General features: G+C 41.6%; 2 protein-coding genes across 7 annotated transcripts in view; both read right to left on the bottom strand.

The window, feature by feature from the left end:
• Positions 1–9,806, bottom strand: part of NCAPG2 (non-SMC condensin II complex subunit G2) — a 39,914-nt gene extending 30,108 nt beyond the window's left edge. For 3 of the 4 annotated variants that reach the window (XM_060280907.1, XM_060280909.1, XM_060280910.1), the window contains exons 1-9: positions 9,746–9,806; positions 8,095–8,200; positions 7,816–8,004; positions 5,758–5,872; positions 4,547–4,707; positions 3,430–3,564; positions 2,631–2,725; positions 1,899–1,968; positions 843–929 (exon numbers count right to left, since the gene is read on the bottom strand). In XM_060280907.1, the coding sequence (XP_060136890.1) occupies positions 843–929; positions 1,899–1,968; positions 2,631–2,725; positions 3,430–3,564; positions 4,547–4,707; positions 5,758–5,872; positions 7,816–8,004; positions 8,095–8,172 (930 nt within the window). In that variant the 5' untranslated portion in view covers positions 8,173–8,200; positions 9,746–9,806. Of the gene's footprint in view, positions 1–842; positions 930–1,898; positions 1,969–2,630; positions 2,726–3,429; positions 3,565–4,546; positions 4,708–5,757; positions 5,873–7,815; positions 8,005–8,094; positions 8,777–9,745 lie in introns of those variants that run through there. The other variant, XM_060280908.1, reaches the window with a different exon arrangement.
• An 8,101-nt stretch (positions 9,807–17,907) lies between these two features.
• Positions 17,908–21,453, bottom strand: part of ESYT2 (extended synaptotagmin 2) — a 79,648-nt gene continuing 76,102 nt past the window's right edge. For all 3 annotated transcript variants that reach the window (XM_060280900.1, XM_035128852.2, XM_035128853.2), the window contains one exon: positions 17,908–21,440. In XM_060280900.1, the coding sequence (XP_060136883.1) occupies positions 21,395–21,440 (46 nt within the window). In that variant the 3' untranslated portion in view covers positions 17,908–21,394. The remainder of the gene's footprint in view (positions 21,441–21,453) is intronic.

Genomic DNA, 21,453 nt, shown 5'->3' with positions numbered 1-21,453 from the left:
AATATAGTTTTACTAGCAAACCGAAGTTTAACTAACTCCTTTCCAGTTCCAGGAGCATTTGCGTGACACACCTGCAAACTGCAGCCGACACACTATCGCAGGCACCACCAAACTTCGGCCCTCCAGATGTTTTGGACTACAATTCCCATCTTCCCCGACCACTGGTCCTGTTAGCTAGGGATCATGGGAGTTGTAGGCCAAAACATCTGGAGGGCCGCAGTTTGGGGATGCCTGCACTATTGTGTTACGACACACCGTTCGGAAAGCTCTGGGTTAGAGGGCTGGACCAGGACTGGGGAATAGATTCAAATTCTCACTCAGCCATGAGGCTCAGCAAGTAATGGGCCAGTTGCAACAGGATTTGCACCATCATCCCATGGCTTATAAACCAGTGTATGATCATTTGTGAATCAAGAGCTCTCTATGCCTAATCTACTTTACATGGATTTGTGAGTAAGAGAGGGTAGAACTATGCATGCTCCTTTGAGCTCCTTCTAGGAAAGGCAGAATATAAATGCACTGAACAAATATTATCGTTAATTACTGGGTTCCTCAATGCTGTAAAAGTTTTTCTAAAAGACAGCATGCCAATTGCCATCAGTGTTCTCCTGCTGTGAACAACTTCAGGAGAGCACAATATGTGTTTTGGGGGATCACCCTGCAAGGCAAAAGTGAAGCCCAGCCAGGCCTTCATTTGTGTACATTGAGTATGCATTCTAAAAGACACCCAAGGCACTGAGCAATGTGTGCGCTTCCTATGGCAGATTCACAGGAATTTCTCTGTGGAAAGGGAAAAGATAGGAATTCTGAAAGCCACTGGTTTAGCATGAATATCAACGCACCTCTCGCACTTTAGAGTTTAATGGAGACTTCTTGGGGAGGTGAATTGCATGATGCATGAAATCCTGAATGCAACTATGTTCAATCACCTAAAAAAAGAACAAATACACATCCTCATCAATACAAAAAATTAGGGCTAAGTTATTGAAGCAACTATGCTTGACTTCTAACTTGTCTCTGAGCCAAATTCTAAATGCCTGTGTTGTCTTCAAAACCCATTACAGTTTGAGGCCAGTATATCTGAAGGACATGCTTTCTCCTGCACAGGACCAACTGCCTACCAAGATCTTCAACAGAGGCCATCCTATGTGTCCTAGGGCCAGAAGTACATATAGTAGGGACCAAGGAGAGTGACTTTCTTGTGCCGCACCTGCACTCTGGCACTGGCTCTTATGGGAGGTTTGCCTGCACTTGAAATGAACCGTTTTCAGTCAGGTTGCCAAAACGTTCTTTACAGGAAGGCTTTGGGAATCAAAAGTGGTTTTTAATCTCTCCTACTTACTGAATTGTTTCAAATTGCTGGAGGCTGTTTGATCAAGCTGTTTTTTAATTGGCAGCTTATATTTTCTGTATTTTTATTCTGATGGCCTATTTTTTGTTATAATTGTTTAATGCTATTGTGGTTTGGCACCTTGAGCTGTACTGATGAGAGCCTAGTTTCCCAGTGTCTTGCTCCCTGCAGAAGTAGTTTCATCCAAAAGCCGTCTGTCTGTGAATGGAGCTAATGCAAATAGAGCTTAGGCCACTGAGTCTTCAGTGAATTGTCTAGTAAAGATAATTAATGCTGTACCAGTCTTCCTGAAAATAACTGTTCCTCCACAAAGAAAGACTAACTACTTAGCATAGAAGATCTATACACTTCTTGGATATGTCAGTAACAGTGCTCTTATTTACAACTGATCTTTCTGTTGAGTGTCTAGTAAAGGCGGCCTTTCACCTTGCTTGCTTGTAGTTGTGATATGTACACAATCTGGTTGCCTCTACCTACACTGGCTTCAAGATTTAGAGTGCCAACACATTTAAGAGCAAAGTCAAGTAGCAACATTGAAACAATATACCTCCAGTACATTCCCTGAAGCCTTCTTCCAGGCTCTGAAATAAACCTCAGCAATGTGTGATATCAGAGACCTGCATTAGTAAATGAAGATATAATTAAGATTAGGAAACAGGGCTAGTAACTATTTTGAGTTAAGTTGCCACTGTGTCACCATGCACTCTGAGCCAAGGCTGCACAAGCAAGATCAGTTGATTCAAGTTATGGTTCCTTTAGAATGGACCTCAGAAAATAACTGTTGAGAACATACCTTCAAGAGGCATTTATTACCTCCACAATTCACTCAGCCCTAATCTGGCCACTCTAATACGCTACAACAGACAAGGGGTTCTGAAACCTTCTCGTAATGGACAGAGGCAGATATTCTATAAGAAACTGAATCCTTATTATTATTATTATTATTATTATCATCATCTTTATCTTGCCCAGCACAACCCAGAGCAACATACAAACATTAAATGAACAAAAAAGCCCACAAAGATACATTAAAACAGAGAGGAAACAGACATACATAGATAGGCAAAGGTCTGGTTACAGAATAAAGTTTTTGTGTGGCACTTATATATATATAATGATGTGTGTGGCACTTATATTATATATAATGATGTTTTAGGATATGAATGTATTTTCCCTAATAGTTTTATAGTTAATATTATCTACCTATACACATTTTGGGGTGTGGGCATGACCACAAGCATAAACCAAAGTGGTAGCAAGTGCCTTCAGTCCAACATACCTAGGAAAACACAACAGCTGATTTTTAACAGTCCCATGTATCATTTTAATGAAGTTCACATTCCATGTGAAAAGAAAACTCAGGAATCTTCTCCCCTGAAAGAGATGTAAGGCAAGGCAACTTCACAAATAGCCAAATTGGGCTTTTTAATATTCACAACTAAGTAATGTGACATTCATAGGGTTTACGGCTATAATATACTACATTCTCACTTTCTTGACAGCAAGATTCTTTGAACAGAAGACAACTTCTGAGTAAACATTGATGAGCACTGCACAACCTGTATTCAAGGCAGCTAACAAAAGGCTTGAAATATTACAGCAGCATAAACACGCAATTGAAATCAAGTTCTTTAAAAGCAAACAAAACCCACACACAGCATAAGTAATCCTGGGGTTGGAAACCGGCAGCCCTCCAGATGGTTTTGGACTTTAGCCATCAGCTGATGGGAGCTGGAGGCGAATAACATATGGAGGGTTACAAGTCCACTTCTCCAGTATGTTTGACCAGAAAAACCCTTCCAAAACCCAGTACATCTGTAGCCAAAAAAGCAAAAGAATCTCGCCCCCCCCCCAAAAAAACATTGAAACAAGTAGGTCTTAACTATTTTCTTCAAAGAATGGGGTAGAAGGCAAGTAGATATCCTGCATTCATCATGTTGCTGAACATACATACCTTGTGAGAAATATAAATTCTATGCTCCCCCTCCCTAAGACTTGTTTTATTTTTGTAGGCATCAACTTATCACCCAATAATTTTAAAACAGTGAGAAGATTATGTTTAGAAAAAGTATGCTTACCTCTTCTTTTTTAATATGGCCAATACTCATAAAGCACCGGAGTAACAAATCTTTCACTTCATTACTCTCCTCTGAGTCATAATCAAAACACAGTAAAGCCCGGTGAAGATGCCATAGACGGACTATATCCATACCCTAGAGGAGATGCACAATTGCATTTGTGTGTGAGGATTATGAGGTGAGAGACATCTTTCAGGCATGCAATATGCACCAAAGTACTGGAGCTTACAGTATCAATTAGCTCAAGCACAAATTAATTACAAGTTTCTTACTCTATAATATTTTTGCAAGAAAAAAATGTTGCCATGCTGCAGTTCACATGGTCATGTATTGGTGGCCACAGAAACTGCAATGTGGCAAAAGAAAAACAGGCAGGCAGATGAGCAAGTGAGAAAATGGCATGGGTGGTGGGAGCTCCAGACAAGCTGCAAAAGAACAGCCAGGACAGGTCCTCAGCAACTGCCGTACTTTGCTGTTGCCATGCACCTGACACAGACATCACTCTTTTAGTTTCAGTGTCAGAGGCCAAGGAAGAACAAAGTAGCAGATGGTTGCTGGGGAGTTGTTTCAGTAGACAAGCAGCCTCAGGTAAGTAGGAAGCAAGTGTGGGCAGGTGGATCAGTGTGGGACAGGCTTTTCAAGCCTTCCCGCTCTCCCCATCACTGCTGCTGGTTCCTGCAGGAGATGGGTGGAAAATTACTTCTCTGGCTCCCTATAGCAGTGGTGACAGGGGGAGAGTGGAGAGGCTTGCAAAGGCCACCCAACACTAATCCGTCCTACCCATTTCCAGCTGAGATAGGTGATCTGGATTAAAGCAGCCTATTGAAGTATGATCTTCTCTTGAGTAGCCTGGAAGATTGGGCAGAGGGGTAAAGCTGTTTCTGGATAGCCCTGACATACAGAGTGGGGAAGCTATCCTGAAGCTTTAGCATGGACATAGTGAAAGGTTAAATTAAACATTGGCATGCATCTTAGGGGGCATGTTTGGGTCTGAAGGCACTTCAAGGGGGCAGGGAAGTGTGGGGTGAGTAGCTGGGGACGGCAAGTGGAGCGAGCAAGGGTGCCAGCCCCTAGGGTATATAAACATGACTTAACTCATTAAATATATAAATCATACCACAACAATTTTCTTTTCAAGACTCTTTTTCAGAAGCATGATGAAAGCACTTTTCCCAAAATGTTCTTTTCCTTCAAGTCCCTTCTCCCACCATTGCTCACAAAGGCACTGGATGGCTCCCAGCAGAGATTTTTCAGAGTCAGGTAATGTGTAAAGAATGCCTGCAACAAAATCATAGCAAGCACAATTAAATTTATGTGTCAAAAACAGCCTGCTAGCAATCTTAAAATGCTTCAAGAAATGTAACTCAAAGCTGATTTCCTTATGTTGCTGTCCAAAATGCCAGCCACAAGACAGCTGTCTTTCAGAAAAATTGTTTTACTGCCAAACTCAGTAACTATATCCTTGTTATTTCAATTTCTTGGGAAAATTTGATGTGACCTTAGGAGCACAGTTAACCACGGCATACATAATTTTGTAAAACATAAACAGATAAACCAGGGAGACCCAAATTGGATTGGGTCCATAGTCTAGGTGGCTTTAACTATTTCTCCCGTGATCCCATTGAGTATCAGGGGAGCTAGGTGCCTCATATTTGCAATGGCATAAAAGCTTCTACTGGTCCCAGTAGGCACTCTCTATTGTGAATGGATTATGGGGGAGGGAGCAAAGGGGAGACCCTCTGCTCTCCCACCACAGCATACTCTCATTCCAGATCAGGCAAGAAATACAGTGATTCCTATGAGGTGTGTATGACTAAACAGGGGATGGACCACACTTAGGTTAAAGCACTAGCTTTGGATGAATTTGTGGTATGACCAAGATTATAGTTTTGTTTCAATAAGTTCATTCCAGTCGTTTTACAGTCTGAAACCCACAACAAGAGTACTTGAAGCTTGTAAAGCACTTACGCCCACTTGCTAAGCGATAAACATATCAACAGATACAATATTTACACCAACATTTTAGATTACTTTGTTGCTATGCAAACCAGTGAATCTATTATGAGATAAGTGGTTATATGACATGTAATATGGTTTGCAAAATAAGCCATTAAGGAACAATAATAGCTAAAGAAAAGATGGATTTTAAATGTTCAAGGAACATGCAATTGTATGAAGAAAGCCATAAGCCAGCAGGTTTAAATTACTTCCACTCCCAGAAGTGGCATTCCTATTATTTTAAATATTTGCTTGCTCACGCAAAGGTTGTTTAGCACATTATCAATATACCAAATATCCCAGTATGCTGAGAGCAACTGAAATACATACCATTTAATATCAGTGCACATTCTAAAAGAGCTTTGAAGTTTACATTTTCATCTACTGTGGGTATGGAAGTAGTAATTACAGTGGCGACACCTTGGATGAGAGCTGTGGTTTCTTCCTAAAAGTTGAGAGAGGTACACTTACTTAACAAGGCTATGAAGTTAAACTACAACATCAGGCCACAATTATTCAAGACAAGCTGAAAGCAGTACGATTTGGTTTAATATTAGCTGGAATAAAATCCTTTGCTGAAAGGTATTTAAATATGTCCTCCCTTTATTAAATGCAGGTACTAATTTATTTATTTTCTACTAGGCAGTATTTAGAATTATAGTAGAGCAGCACTGCCGTGATCCCCCATTAAAACCTATTGTGAGAGTAAGTGTCTTTCCAAACATGAACGTGATCTAGCCAGTCAAGCACTTTCCAGCAGAAAATATTTAAACAAATGTTAAGCTCTCTCACTGAAATTAATAGGGCACAGATTTTTGCATGTCTTTTTCTCCTCCTTGCAGCATATTTTCGTTTCCTTGTCTTTTTCAGGATCTGCCACTGTTCAAGTTTTGAGGTTTTGAAAAATAAAAAACAAAAAAAAACTTTGTACCAGTTTGTAAGTAGCAACTACTTACTAAGTAGCAACTACAGTACTTACAAACAGGTTTTACAACAACATCCAATCAACTGATGTGAATACCGGTACATATTCACGGTGCAAAATATAAGCTTTGAAGTAACACAGCACTCTTCCTTCAGCTGCTAAAAATATTATCCATGTATCTACAAATTTTCAGCAAAAGAACTTGAACCAAGAACAAATAAATTCATTGAATTAAAAGCTGAGAGCCAATTTACCTAAGTGGATGGACTAGGTAACTGTGTTTTCTTTGAGAGTAGGTTTCAAAGAACCCTTAAACAGACTGGGTTGTGTCCAATCAAGCTCTACTCGGAGTAAAAAGGTAAAGGGACCCCTGACCGTTAGGTCCAGCTGCGGATGACTCGGGGATTGCGGCCCTCATCTTGCTTTACTGGCCGAGGGAGCCGGCGTACAGCGTCCGGGTCATGTGGCCAGCATGACTAAGCCGCTTCTGGCGAACCAGAGCAGCGCACGGAAATGCCATTTACCTTCCTGCCGGAGCAGTATCTATTTAGCTACCGTACTTGCATTTTGACGTGCTTTCGAACTGCTAGGTTGGCAGGAGCTGGGACCGAACAACAGCTCACCCCGTCGCGGGGATTCGAACCGCCGACCTTCTGATCGGCAAGCCCTAGGCTCAGTGGTTTAGACCACAGCACCATTCACATCCCCTCTACTCAGAGTAGATCCACTTAAATTAATGGGTCTAAATTAGCTGTAAGCCATTATTTTCAGTACAGTACAGTATAGTAAAGAAAACTCACACAATTCTGCACTGCTTTCCTGAAGAAAGCAGTTGAGAGTTTGATAAATAATAACCCTTCATTTCATTCATGTTAACAAAGGCACCTGCAACTTACATTTGAGATTATCAAACTATTACCAGCATGCTTTTCCCTTGCCCCTCTGCTGTATAAAAGCTAGAATGGTCAATGCGTGAAGAGGCCTGGAAGCCCAGCATAAGCCATTCTGACAGGGAACTACAGGATGTATATCAGAGGTGGGGAACCTCCAGTCTGTAGGCCAAACTTGGGCCTCCCCATTTGGCCTATGGGGCTGTTTTTCAGAAACCACAGCCATCTGCCTCATGCCTGCAATCATATATATGCAATCAGGTGTGGGGGAGGTAAACACAGGTGCACAGGGGGTTCAGTCCTGCTTTGTGTAGGTTTTGAGTGCGCCTGAACTCAAGCTAACATGCCGGAACCCAGCTGACGAGAGTAGAGAAGCTAAAAATCTGGCTGGCCAGGCCAAAAGGATCCTCACCCCTGATGTAAATGAAATTGACATAAAAGGAGTGCATATGAAAGGCTGCTGGTGTCTAAGGTGGCAGCCACATAAATGAACAAATGGATAAATAATTACAGTACAGTAATTGTATAAGCTCATGAAAACATAACATGGAATCTGTTTGAAATAAGAAATACCCTTTTAGCAGCTGTCTCAATTTCCAAGTTATCATCACAGTCTTCTCCAACTCTCTGCCATTCTTCTATTGGGTCTTCCACTAAAACGTGTGCCAACCACTGTGTTAACTTCTCCCACAATGCTTCTTTCTGCTTCCTAGATAATTCTTGCAACAACTCATTCAAATCAAATGGATCTGCTGCATCTTTCTGTAAAAATGATACAAACCAAAAGTTTGTCACTGAACAAAAGTGTTTCATCCCACTCCAGGCACTTTTTTTCTCTTTATATTTACTTACGTGAAGTTGGATAAAATGCAAGAACTCCTTGTTGGCACCATTAAAAGCAGCCTGTAGAAAAGCTTCACGTTTTGCCATGTTGTATTACTTTGTAATCCATAAAAGTCTAAGGGGAAAACATTGCAACAGGAAATCCAATTTCATTCCAGAACAGCAATTCAGAACTGGTTGGCATACAAACCTAGTTCACACACATTACATTTTTAATATGGATAAGAAGCATGTAGGTGCAGACTGCTCAAATGTCTCCGATTTGCTTCTCCACTACGTACTCCTTACCTTGACACACTAGAGTGGAAACAAACCAGAGACTGGTTTCATACTAGGTGCAAACTATTGATTATGGTTTGTTTGTTTCCTCCTCCCTCGCAAAAAAAGAAAAACTTTGCCTTCAGGTTGCTTGCTTCCAAGAAAACATCTATTGCCTCACTAACCACTGCCCCACTAGGCTGCCTCATTTAAAGCTGGCAGCATCTGCACTTCGACTCCTTGTACGTAGCAACTGTCTCCTACGCCTGGCTCTTTCTAAAGATGTACCAGTATTCTGGCCCAGCTGTCTTTACAGGATTTTTTTCATCACATAACTGAATGAATTTAACTGGTGCTGTTTTAATTTGGCCATGAATTATTGCCCATTTGGTAGCAATGGCCGTTTTACTGCTATTTTTTTGTAATATCAGTAGTTTTAGGTTATTCTGTACACTGCTTTAGGTATTGTCTCTCTATGTTTTCTATACTTCTGAAGTCAATTAATGAACTGGCAACTGTTCTGGCAACTGGACAGAACATGTAGTATAACCAGCCTTACCACAATAATAGCTCACTAGTTCCAGCTACTGGTGATTCACACTTCTTTATTGTCCTGCACAATATGAATTTTGAGAAAAGAGATGACAAAGACGAAAGTATTCATAGGTTTTCTCTCCTTGTTCTTTTTGGCTACAGCATGTTTACTGTGGCCATTTGCTCCCCCCACCACAGAAGCCAACCCTACTCCTTCCTTCCCCCCAAACACATATTCCTTAAGTTGAAGATAGAATATTTTTATATTGTTTCTGATTATTCTTATTTTAGGAACTGAAGGCAAACACACAACTCTCCTTTCATCATCACATACCTCTGTTCCCATATGTACGGGATTATATTCTATTCTAAGTAGACCACTGAAATTAATGGACCTAGGTTAAGTAAAATAATTTCCCCTCCTCCTGTCACTTCCCTGTTTCAGATGCACCTAGAAGTCACTAAATAACAACAAACAATTTCAAAGGTGTACTTTTACCTCACTTTTTCGAGAAATGGCACCCAGAGCAACCTACAAACGCCAGTATAGTAAGGCAGTCCTTTCCCCTGAGGCTTGCTATCGAAAAGGCACGTCACAAGAGGGAAAGGGGACGGGACGAGACGATAAGCTGTTTGAATAAGATGTGGAATAGAGAAAGTAGAGCTGGGCGGGTCCTTAGCATAATCCAGCAGGCCTGTTCGTTTACCTTTCTCCACAAGACGTCCACCCTTCCGGCTCCCTAACTAACAGGCAGCTGCTGGGCATTGGCCACTGTCAAGAATAGGTCACCACAGACCTAGCTTACTCTAACATAATTCCGTTTATAATTCACCTGCCACGGCCTCGCCCTCTCCCCTCAAAACCCACCGTTGAGAATCCACAACCAGCTCCGTTTGGCGCCCGCGCAGCTGCATTCAAATTCTCCCGCGAGCGGCAACGTCGAGACGACGCATGCGCGCCACAGAGGCCGGATCGCGGCTAGTCATTGGACGAAGCTCGGAAGCGAGGCGGGGAGAGCGGCGGGGAGGTGAGGAAGGGAGGAAGTCGAAAGGGGCGGAGAGAATCCGCGCGGCGAGACTTCTTCCTGTCCGCCGCGCGCGTGCGCAGTCGCCCGTCAGCCTTCGGTTGGGACCCGGAGGCCGAAGCGCCTGTCTCAGTGGTGGCGCTGCTGCGTTTCAAGGCCTTCAGGGCGATTGCAAAGGGTGTGGGATTGTGCGCGCTTAAAGGGTTCGTTCGCTGAGGTGGTTGGCTGGTTTTTCAGAAATAATATGCATTAAGACGTGAGGAAAAATTCCCGACTGGCGTTTATTTGGGGGCAGGGGGCTCTCCAGACATCCTGGAGGTCACGTGAGGTATCCTAAACACAATAGGAATACCCCCACCCCCAATTAAACACCGGAGGCTTCCTTTCTAGTAAGCCATGCCTAGGACTGCACGCTGAATAGTGCAATTCTTTTTTTACACATTTTTCAAAAGTTGTTACATACATCTCACGGTTCTTCTCTAATTATTTCTCAAGGCTTCGCCGTCCATCCCTCCTAGTTGACCTTTATTAAGCTGCACATCCTTTTGGTCCAACCAATAACATTCTACTTCAATTCCTAAGTCGTTGTTTACTGCTGCCCATAAGTCAATCCCCACTTGGAAGTTTTATTTGACTGTTTACACCTCTTAAAACATTTCCCCAAAGTATTCCCATTCATCATTAATAGTTAAGTTCTATGTAGGTTTTTATATGCCTGTTGTCTTTGTCCATGGAGTTTTCTTGGCAGGGATACTGGAGTGGCTTGCCAGTTCCTTCTCCAGGTGGATCACGTTTAGTCAAAACTCTCCACTATGACCTGTCCATCTTGGGTGGCCCTGCATGGCATGGGCGTAGGCAGGGGGGGCAGGAGGGGGCAGCTGCCCCCCTAGTAGCAAAAAAATTAATGTATTTTACAGACCATAACCAGCACTTTTCCCCTTCAAAAACTGAAGTGGAAAGGGCTTTGCTTTAGCAAGAGCAGCTAAGTCTCCGCTTGCTGGGGGGGGGGGGGACACACAGCAGTAACAAAAACACATCAAATAAATAAAGCAAAGTGGCTACCAGTAGTTAAGCAGTTAAGACAATGGAGCAGATATCCCCAGGCAAGATTCGATAGCTGACCATTTCACCCTATTGTTCTTATGTGGGAGTTGTTAATGAGCATTCAGGAGCATTAAGAGTTCTATTGGCGATTTAATGAGGGTGCAGACTCAGAGGATTCAATTTGACTAAGGTGGCTCTGCAAGGCTAAAAAGAAGTGAATAAGAAAGGGGGGAGGCTGTAGCTTTGACAGACACAGTGATGTTTATAAAAAGCATTGGTGTTCCAGTCTGCCCCTCCTCCTGCATCTGTATACTGTAAATCAGGGGTGGCCACCTCCCAAGAGACTCTGATCTACTCAGAGTTTAAAACTGGGGGTGATCTACCCCCTTTTGGGGGTTCAGGTCAAAGCTGTTGAGTTTTTTTTAAAGGAAGGGAAGCCCTGTTTTTTGGGGTTTAGGTCAAACTTGTTGAGCTTCTTTTAGGAGGGAGGGAGGCCCATTTTTGTTTAGGGCTTCAGGTCATAGTTCAACTTTTTTGAGGGAGGAGGAAAATTTTGGGTGAGTTTTTTTAGGGGTGCCAGTGACCTACCAGTGATCTACCACAGACATCCAGTGATCTACTGGTAGATCACAATCTACCTGTTGGACGTGCCTGCTGTAAATCAAGCAGAGAGAAAGCTGCTTACAAGGCTCCTCTACATGCAGAGTTCCAGCATCACAGCGTCACCCAGAGGCACCCACAAATATGAGTTATCCCTCTCTCTATTTCTTCCTTCCTTCCCTCCCTCTTCCATCCTTAATAAAATACGGGGGGGCAGATAAGCCCCACATAGAAAGCCCATCAACATGGGGGGATGACTCTTTCAACTACGGTATTTACCAGTAATTGGGGGGGGGGGAGAGGCACCTAGGCCTCTAGGAGTTGGCTGCTATGCCTAGGAGTAGGACAATTCAAGAAAGCAGAATGATGCATATGCTATGGTAATATATCAATAGAATCATAGAATTGTAGTCGGAAGGGACCACAAGGGTCATCTAGTCCAACCCGCTGCAATGCAGGATTTTTTTCCTAAGGTGGGGCTTGAACCATGGTTGAAATATTATGCTGATATGCAGCAACGCCTTGGAGCCGTCGTGGCTGCGGCCATGCCTTGCCTTGCCCTCGCCCACCCTGCCACCCCCTCTCGCCTGCCCGACCCTCCCGTCCTCTTGCTGCAGAGTTCCAGCATCACAGCGTCATCCAGAGACACCCACAAATATGAGTTATCTCTCTCTCTATTTCTTCCTTCCTTCCCTCCCTCTTCCATCCTTAATAAAATATGGGGGGAGGCAGATAAGCCCCACATAGAAAGCCCATCAACATGGGGGGATGACTCTTTCAAATACGGTATTTACCAGTAATTGGGGGTGGGGAGAGGCACCTAGGCCTCTAGGAGTTGGCTGCTATGCCTAGGAGTAGGACAATTCAAGAAAGCAGAATGATGCATATGCTATGGTAATATATCAATAGAATCATAGAATTGTAGTCGGAAGGGACCACAAGGGTCATCTAGTCCAACCCCCTGCAATGCAGGATTTTTTCCTAAGGTGGGGCTTGAACCATGGTTGAAATATTATGCTGATATGCAGCAATGCCTCGGAGCCGTCGTGGCTGCGGCCGTGTCTTGCCTCACCCTCGCTCGCCCTGCCACCCCCTCTCGCCTGCCCGACCCTCCCGTCCTCTCCAGCCAAGCAGGGTAGCCGCCAACGCTACCAGCCCCAGAAGCACAAGGTGGCCGCTGCTGCCACCGCCACGATGTCATCAGGCCCGCTGGCCCTTTAGCCCCGCCCACTTCGTGCCCCTCCCCTTCCGTGCCTTGGCCCCTCCCCTGAACGACCATGGCTTGCCCCCCCCCTAGTTTTGATCCTGGCTACGCCCCTGCTGCATGGCATAGCTCATAGCTTCTCTGAGTTATTCAAGCCCCTTCGCCACGACAAGGCATTGATCCATGAAGGGGATGCTTCATGGCGTGCTATGGTCCATGGGGTCACGAAGAGTCGGACACGACTAAATGACTAAACAACATGTAGGTTTTATTTGGGAAGAAGTCCCACTGTATTCAGTCCGGGGCTTTCTGCCCATTAACAGGTGCAGATTTTGAACCCTTGGGCCTCCTGAGTATTTATTGCCTTTATATCCGACCTCAAAGGCAATCGAAGTGGTGCACATGGTTCTCGGCCTCCTCACTTACCCAACAACCCTGTGAGGTAGGTTAGGCTGAGAAGCAGCAACTGGCCCAGTGTCTCCTAGTGAGCTTCATAGCTGAGGTGATTTGAACCCTGGTCTCTCCTCTTAACCGCTACAGCGCACTAGTTCTATGAATAAATACACCAAGTGTGCTAAATAATGAGTACGTATATTGAGGATTGCACTGCAAGGCACTATTCAGCCTTGCAGCCCAAACTTTCTTAATAAATTGTCTGCTGCTGGGGGTGGGATTTTTTCCCCAGCCCAAGCATTTCCTCCTGGGTGGCTTTCTGAGGCCAGCAATGATGAGCCTGGCAAAAGTGGGTGAGCCAAGTAAAGAAAATTGTACTTTTTCTACTGTGCATTGCTCTAACCTCCATCACGGCAAGTAAGAAGCATTATCAGAGTTCATATTCCATTTCGGCAGGGCCAATGGGGGTTGTGGCATGGGACTGAAAGGGGTCTGGAGAGCTGCATTTGTTCCCCAGACCTTACATGTTACAATTAAGAGCCAGTTAAAAGTATCAGACATTTGCAGGCTGCTCTGCCGCCTCAGGTGGAACTATGGATTGAGGAGCAGTTGAAAAAGAGACTTGTTTTTGACTGCCAAGATGCAGTTAAGAAATAGAATAGCATTTTGAATTTATTGAAATTGTTTATATGGTATGTAGCTTACTACCTCACAGAGTAAGCAGCAGAACCTTTATTTCTTTTTCTAATTTTATATGCGCATTTTTTATTATATAAATGTTAGGATTCCTAATTTGTCATTTAAAAGCACTACCTGACAGAACCTTTCTGCTTCCAGCTGTAATAATGCCACCTAAATCTAAATGGGGAGGCCAATATGATGTAGACTAGCCCCAGAGTACAGTATATGCAGAATACAAACCAGAAGTTGACAAAGATACCCCCCCCCAAAAAAAAAATCGGGTAAAATACATTGTACTAAAGTTTGGCTTCAGGGTTTATTAAATTTTTAGACATTTATATGGGTCTACGCACTTATATGGAAAAAAAAGTTTTATAAAACAAATATATGAGAAAGAAGCTTTTATTAAAGTGTATTGTGCAGGGGGCAGGAATAGAAAGTGAGGTAAAGTTAAATAATCTGAGTTACTCAAAGAAAACTAGCTACTAGAACCAGGAACCCACAACAGACTGTGCATGTGCAACTCCCACAACTGCAGACTGTGGTACCGTCTGGAGTCTGGACACTGACATATTCTCAGACTTTGGGCTGAGTGGTTGCCTGATATATTCTGGCTTTGGCATGTTCTTCAGTTCTCTGGCTCAGTTCCTTGACTCCAATTCCTTGGCACAACTCCTGGTTTCCCCGCTCCCCTCTGACTGCTGTTTACAGCTCAGCGTTAACAGCCCTACAGCAACAGTGTGGAGGCAGTTTTAAGTAAGAGCAGCCATTGTAAAGCAGGGATATATGCCTAATTAATTGGCTGGCGCTTCCATTCGCAAGCAGTGCCCGGGTACAAATTGCAGTAATTTATCAATGTTTCCAACTCTGAAAGGTACCCATCAGGTAAACTCACTGAAATACAGCTCTCCCTACAATTTAACATAGCTTATTAAATTCAGGTCTTTATTTCAACATGTCCCTGCAACTAGATCTTGACACAGAAATCATAGCAGGCTGAATAATAACAAAGATAAGATCTTAAGTGATACAACAGAAAACAAAAAAGGGATGTAAGAATTGCTTTTTGCAGGTAATAATGAGCCAGTTGTCAAGTTTTTGCAGGGTGTCATCTTTCAACAGTACCTAAATTGTACAATTCCATTTTGACGTGTCTGCACATCAGTTCAGAATAATCTATACCTTTTTTTTATTAATCATATAATTAACTATCCTTCTCCCATCAAATCTTGTTAAAGCAATCTGGGAAAGGGGACCTTCAATACAAGGTTGCTGAGCAACAGCAAATGCAAGCTTGCTTCCATGCTGTCCCTTCATCAGACAATCTTGTCTCCCACCCCCACCCCCCTTGAAGAGATCCCTCTTAACTGTCAAGGAGTCTAGAATGCCTCAGGCAAACCATTGTAATTTTGTGTATTATTCACCGCTATCAGTAGTAACAAAATATTACCAGAATGTGACATCATATGATAGCTGGTGAATCTATTTGACTATATACCATCTATGCCCCTTCAGAAAACAGTTATTTTGACATGAGAGTCAGTTTTCTTTTATATAGTGCACACTTGAGCTTTGAGGAGACAATTCTGGAACAGCTATTTACCGTGTATTGCAGTAAAGCTTATTTTATATACACTTTGTTACTGTTGGATTTCTTTGCAATTGACATTGAATGTTTCCTTCCATTTCTATTTATCATTTCACTTACTGTTTTACATCAATAATTTTTATAAAATTGGAAGATCACTCGTAAAATTCTCCTAAAAGCTATAGTAGTTTGGTTTCCTCCCACTTAGGCAAATGGGGCATCTGTCATGCACTCTGCCGCACATGTTAATATGGCCAGGCCAGAAGTTCAAGGCACTTTCCAGAGGACTAGATTCTATTTCTTGTGATTCTACTTCTGCTGCAGGGTACTGCAATTTCCCAGCACAGGGAACCTCCTTACATTACATTATTCTAGGAAACTGAGCTGTTCCTTAGGGTTTGAAGTCTGATTTCCATCATCCAAATGCCCTATCTCATAATCTGCTTTTTTAAAAGGTCTCTCAAAAAACAATAGTTAACACACTATTACTGTATTTACTATTACTTTGGGGGGGGGGGTGTTATGGAACTGTCAATGTGGATTTGTAGGGCTTATACGCCTTGAAGGAATGTAGAGGTCTAAATACACAAGCATAGTTTACATTGATAAGTGAACAAACATTATATACACCATCTTCTTATCTAATTCTAAATAATTCTGCTTTTTGTCCCCCCCCCCCATTGTGTATTAACTTACAGCTCTTTAGGCTAATAACATTTTCTGCAGAGCAAAACTGCATTTCTAGTGTCTGTGTACCATTTCCCCCCCCCCCAAATATTTTTAACCAGCCCATCATCCCACTTAATCCCAAGGTGGGGTACAAAAACCAGACATAAATCAAGAGAGTGGTACCATAAAAAGAGAGATTTTAAAAACCAACAGCCAGCAATGTTTACAAGATTTCCTGAGCATGTCCATAGTAAAGGGTACATACAGTACATTCCTCAAATTACGATATACCAGGAAAAAAACCATGGACAAAAGCTTTACAGTAGTTGTACCAGAATAGGCTGAACTGACTGGGAAGAACACTTATTCATCAGAATCTATAGCACCATCTAGTGCTATTTATGAGTTACAGGTAGGTAGCCGTGTTGGTCTGGATCGAAGTAAAATAAAAAAATTCCTTCAGTAGCACCTTAAAGACCAACTAAGTTTTTATTTTGGTATGAGCTTTCGTAGGTATCTGAAGAAGGTATCTGAAGAAGTGTGCATGCACACGAAAGCTCATACCAAAATAAAAACTTAGTTGGTCTTTAAGGTGCTACTGAAGGAATTTTTTTATTTATGAGTTGTGTGCATGATTGAAAAAGCACACTATTTGAGACTGCATCAGAACTATTGCCAAGAGCTCACTTTTTTGCCTCCTTATAGCTTAAAAATGTACCACTTATCTTAAATTACCTTGATTAGCTTTCAGTGACTTCTTTTTCACGTAGGACAGCAACTAAAGTCAATCTCAGCATCCTGAATTTAAAACTTAGTTTATTTCTGTTTTCCACCTACTAAGGAACCCAGTGATAGTGATGAACCCAGGTAACAGCTGGATTTAGATTTTTTTAATGGGGGTATCAATCATCGTGTCTCTTTATCCCAACAGTCCTTGAAGACTGTGACTAAATGGACATCATACCTTTAAAATCATAGGGAATCCCCAGCCTGTGGGCCAAACTTGGCTTACTGGGTCTACGAGGCTGCTTTTCAGAAACCACTCACACCTGCCATCATATGTGACATAAGGTGTCGGGAAGACCGAGATGCCGCTGCGGACATCAGCCTCCCCTCCCAGCCTTTGTGCCTGGTGCAGGGTTTTGTAGAAGTGAGTACCTTGCTCAATTTTATATTTGTGGTTGGCCTAATAATAGTATTGCCCAAGTATGCATTTCTGAATTTCTTGTAGGCTACCACAGCTGCCTTTGCTTATAGGTTAAAAAACAGAATTAAGTAATGCAAGAAAATACAAAATCAGCTGTTGTAAGACAACGCACATAGGCATTTCTATGTTGATGTAAGTAAAGCAGACCTGACCCAGTATTATGAGTTTTCCATGCACTGGGCAAGACGTGTCTCTTCTGAACTGAAAACCATTTTAAAAATATGCCTCATTTGCTCCATCTACCTTCTCTGAAATACCTTCATCCCTCCCTCTTATCTTCAAGATTGTAACACAATGTGAGTTCTGAAAAATGTTGCTTCTGCAGGAAACCAATTACAGAGGCTGTATCAGTGTAGATATCCATCCAACCGAAGTCTTTGGAAGTAACTAGCAGCTTTTTCTCAAGTTTCATCAACGGCATAAGCTTAGGCTTATCAATGAACCTCTTCCCTGTAGTGCAGGAAGTTTCTATTGATTTCAGTAGTCAACATACATACACAGAATACATGTCTTCTGATAATGCAGTAAATCAATGATGCACTAATGACTGTCCGTTATGTCAGGTAAATAAATATTTAAGACTTTCTCAGAATGAAGGAAAAAAAGATCCACCAATAACTCCCATATGAATCATTTATTGAATAAATACATGCAATTGCAAAATTAAATGAGCGAAAAAGGCAATCTGTACTAAACTGACCACCCTATCTCCTCCCTTCAGCAGTTGCTGCAAGCCTGATATAGAGAAGGTTCAAATAATTTAATCCAAAACCCACATAATATATTGACTTGGTACTTGGATTATAATAGCTCTAAATGCAAAGTGCTGCTTTCCTCTCCAGCAACCTAGAGCACTGAACACTTTCAATAGCACGCAACAGAAACTGGTAGATACAGAGAACAAAGCTTGGGTTGAAACAAAGTATTTAAGCTTTCCTTTAAGGCACAGAATTTAAAAAAATAAAGAACGCGGAAAGCTAGTCTGATGACATTCAGTCTTTGATTTGCTAATGGAAACGTCATTCTTCCTCAACTTACCACCACCAAGTTGTGGACAGAATAGATTCATGCATGCAGCTTCTGATTTCCAAAGGTAGAAAGAGCATTTCTTTGTATTTAGCCAGGATTTTGGTCCAGATTTTTGAGAGCGAGCTCCTCTCCACCTGAGGGCCACCTTGATGACTCTCACATTGTAACAAATCTTTTTTTGCACACATTTGGAATAACTCTCACTATTTGTTATTTCCTCATGCAGGATACCTCGGGATGTAGGGAAAGAACACTGATATATACCAGGGGATGAAGGGAGAAGATGACGGCTTTTACTTTAATAATAGATTAGAAGTATTTCACACTGTTCCCTAGTGGCCTGCATTACCTCTATGCATTCCCACCAATATCCCACTCTTAATGCCAAGGTGTTGCAGATACCTGAAATAGAGGTTACCATACCTGATACTCAGATACTCAAAAGAATTATGTAGGACCCTCCTGCCGAATTTTGACCACAACGAGAAACCTATTTATTCTAGGATGTTACATGCCCACATGTTGGCATTATGGCATCCTCTCCCAAGAATCTCATCATTTAGGAATTTCAGCATAACTAATGCCACTATACAATGCTCTTACTTACTAATATCAGTTTTAGCCAGGAGAGAATACTAGGGTATATGGGTTATTAGTTTTCTTCAATAAGACTTAACTTCGAGTCACATTTCCCTTGTCTTCATATTTCTCATAAGGGCTCGTGATAACTACAGCTTATGGCTTTTCTTCTTCCTATTATATGTTCTCCCTTGTTTGAGTTGTCTAATGGTGGTCGTATAGTGAAGATGCTTAAAAGGAAGTAGGGGACCACCTTAATCTAAGTCAGGCATCCCCAAACTTCGGCCCTCCAGATGTTTTGGACTACAATTCCCATCATCCCTGACCACTTGTCCTCTTAGCTAGGGATCATGGGAGTTGTAGGCCAAAACATCTGGAGGGCCGCAGTTTGGGGATGCCTGATCTAAGCTATGTTTATGGTGAGCCTCTCTCTCAGCTTATGTACATGTGCCAAATTATCTGAATGATGCTGCACAGGTCTGCCTAGCAAAGCTGACACAATACAACATGATGTTACATATGGGATGCCAAAGGGTGTGTACAAATGTGTCACGCTGACAAATGAAAATGAATTTGTTTTTAAAACTTGGTGTGAACAGTCTGCTACATCTATATGACAGGCACTTCGGTATTCTTAGTATACTTGAAGGGCACATGGGAATCTCTTCTGTGCAAGCTCAACTAAATGATTCTTGTGCAGGAGACGTTACTACTGGATTATTCCAAATGTCTAAGCAAGAATTAAGGTTATGTAAGTTTAATTATAAAGCTAGTATTCCAGAAGTTTATTTTCCCATAAACATTATTTTGTAGTCAGAAGCCACCCCAAGAGAAATTGTTATTTTGTTTTTAAAAAGCAATTGCATATTTACCCAAGATTGTGAGGCTACTGTCTGCAGAGGAAGTGTACTGTTTCTTGGGTCAAACCACAAAAATATACATTTTTGTTAAAAACCATCTGAGAAAGCTTTCCAAAAAAAGGAAGCAATAGATATAATCAATGCCCTATTGATCTTGTTCTCAAAGCAACAATGAATAAAATGAAGCAAAATGTTCACACAAAACATTTATCAAGTCCATTTGTTGCAAACCACTCCTGCATTTCCTGGGCCCTGTGAAAATCAAATGAAAAAGCTGCACTGATTAGAACATACGTTTGATTTTAAATGGCTCCTTTTTACTGCATTAACATCATTCTGATCCACACATTCCAGATTCATGGCTGATTTTGCAGAATTTGTGGAGCACACTGTCTGCTCAATATCCAGTGACAGATTCCTTAACTGGTGGTGTATGAACTAGTCCTTGCAGCAGAATGCAGTGGTGTTTTGAATGGAATGTGAGTGTTTCACATAGATCAGACCCAAAAGAGAAGGAACTGCTCCAAGCATTGAAGCAACTGTGGAAAGAGCAACCAGAAATCTAGATATTGAGCTTTCTATAATATGAGTGCCAATTTAAGAGACCTGCAGGCATTTTACACTGATAAACGTCCTAGAGACCCAGTTAAAGAGACTTCATATGTAAAACAATCAATGTGATTCCACCACATATTCTGAATCATTAGGGTGGTTATCAATTCTTAATCTGTAGTACATCTTAACCATACTGTTGCATAGGCAATTTTCTGGTATTTCAGGTGGGGCAAATAAATTCTAAACAGGAAGCAATGACTGCAAAAGTGCATTACAAAACACTGTACTACTCAAGTCTTAACTTTTGCATCTTAAGAGACTAGATGGATATACTATTATTTCAACACCATGATCATCTTATTTTCATACAGTATTTTTTTATACAGTAATTATATATACTTTTCTTTATAACATCTGGATGAATTTTAGAATTATATGAATTATCTGCAATTCCAAGAATACCTTTCTATATAAATATTAAAAGTTAATATTTTGTACTCTCCCATTTTGCAAGGCTTCAAGGGCAGAAATATATGGGCTAACTGTTCAATTAATTCCTTCAGTACTTTTTCTTTTCTTTTTAAAGAAATCCGTCATATTAGGATTAAGACGATTTTGCTGCGGAAACCATTCCCTGAACATTTTTCCTTAAACTTTTAGGGTGCATTTAAAAGAAAAATGTTTATGTTTTCCTTTTGACTTCAAACCATTGGGGGAAACTATCTTTTAAAAAATAGCATCTATTTACATGGCAGACACCTTGGTGAGATACAAGATAGGAAAAGCAGATGATCTCACTTTTCTCAAGGTTACAAATGCCATAAAAGGTTCCATTGAAACATGGTTACTCTACAAACCCTATTGCACATTAAAGTAGCTGTAACAAATGAAGGAAAATAGGCTAACAAACGGACTTGAGCCTACATATAATGTCCAAGTATTATAAAACTGTTGGGAAGTGTTGGTTGGGCCGAATAACTAAGAGTTATAAAAAATATTAATACATCTGTGTGAACAATGTTGATAAAATATATAAAGGATGGCAAAAGTATATGAACAGGAGCTTCTGGCATCCCAAACTGCCTAAGGTGCAATATGCGGCCTTGTACCATCTTCTGTCAGGTCATACCTAGAAGGTGAAG

Source organism: Zootoca vivipara, chromosome 12, assembly GCF_963506605.1.
Source record: "Zootoca vivipara chromosome 12, rZooViv1.1, whole genome shotgun sequence".
NCBI classification, from domain to species: Eukaryota; Metazoa; Chordata; class Lepidosauria; order Squamata; family Lacertidae; genus Zootoca; species Zootoca vivipara.
This window is presented reverse-complemented; position numbering and strand designations above follow the sequence as displayed.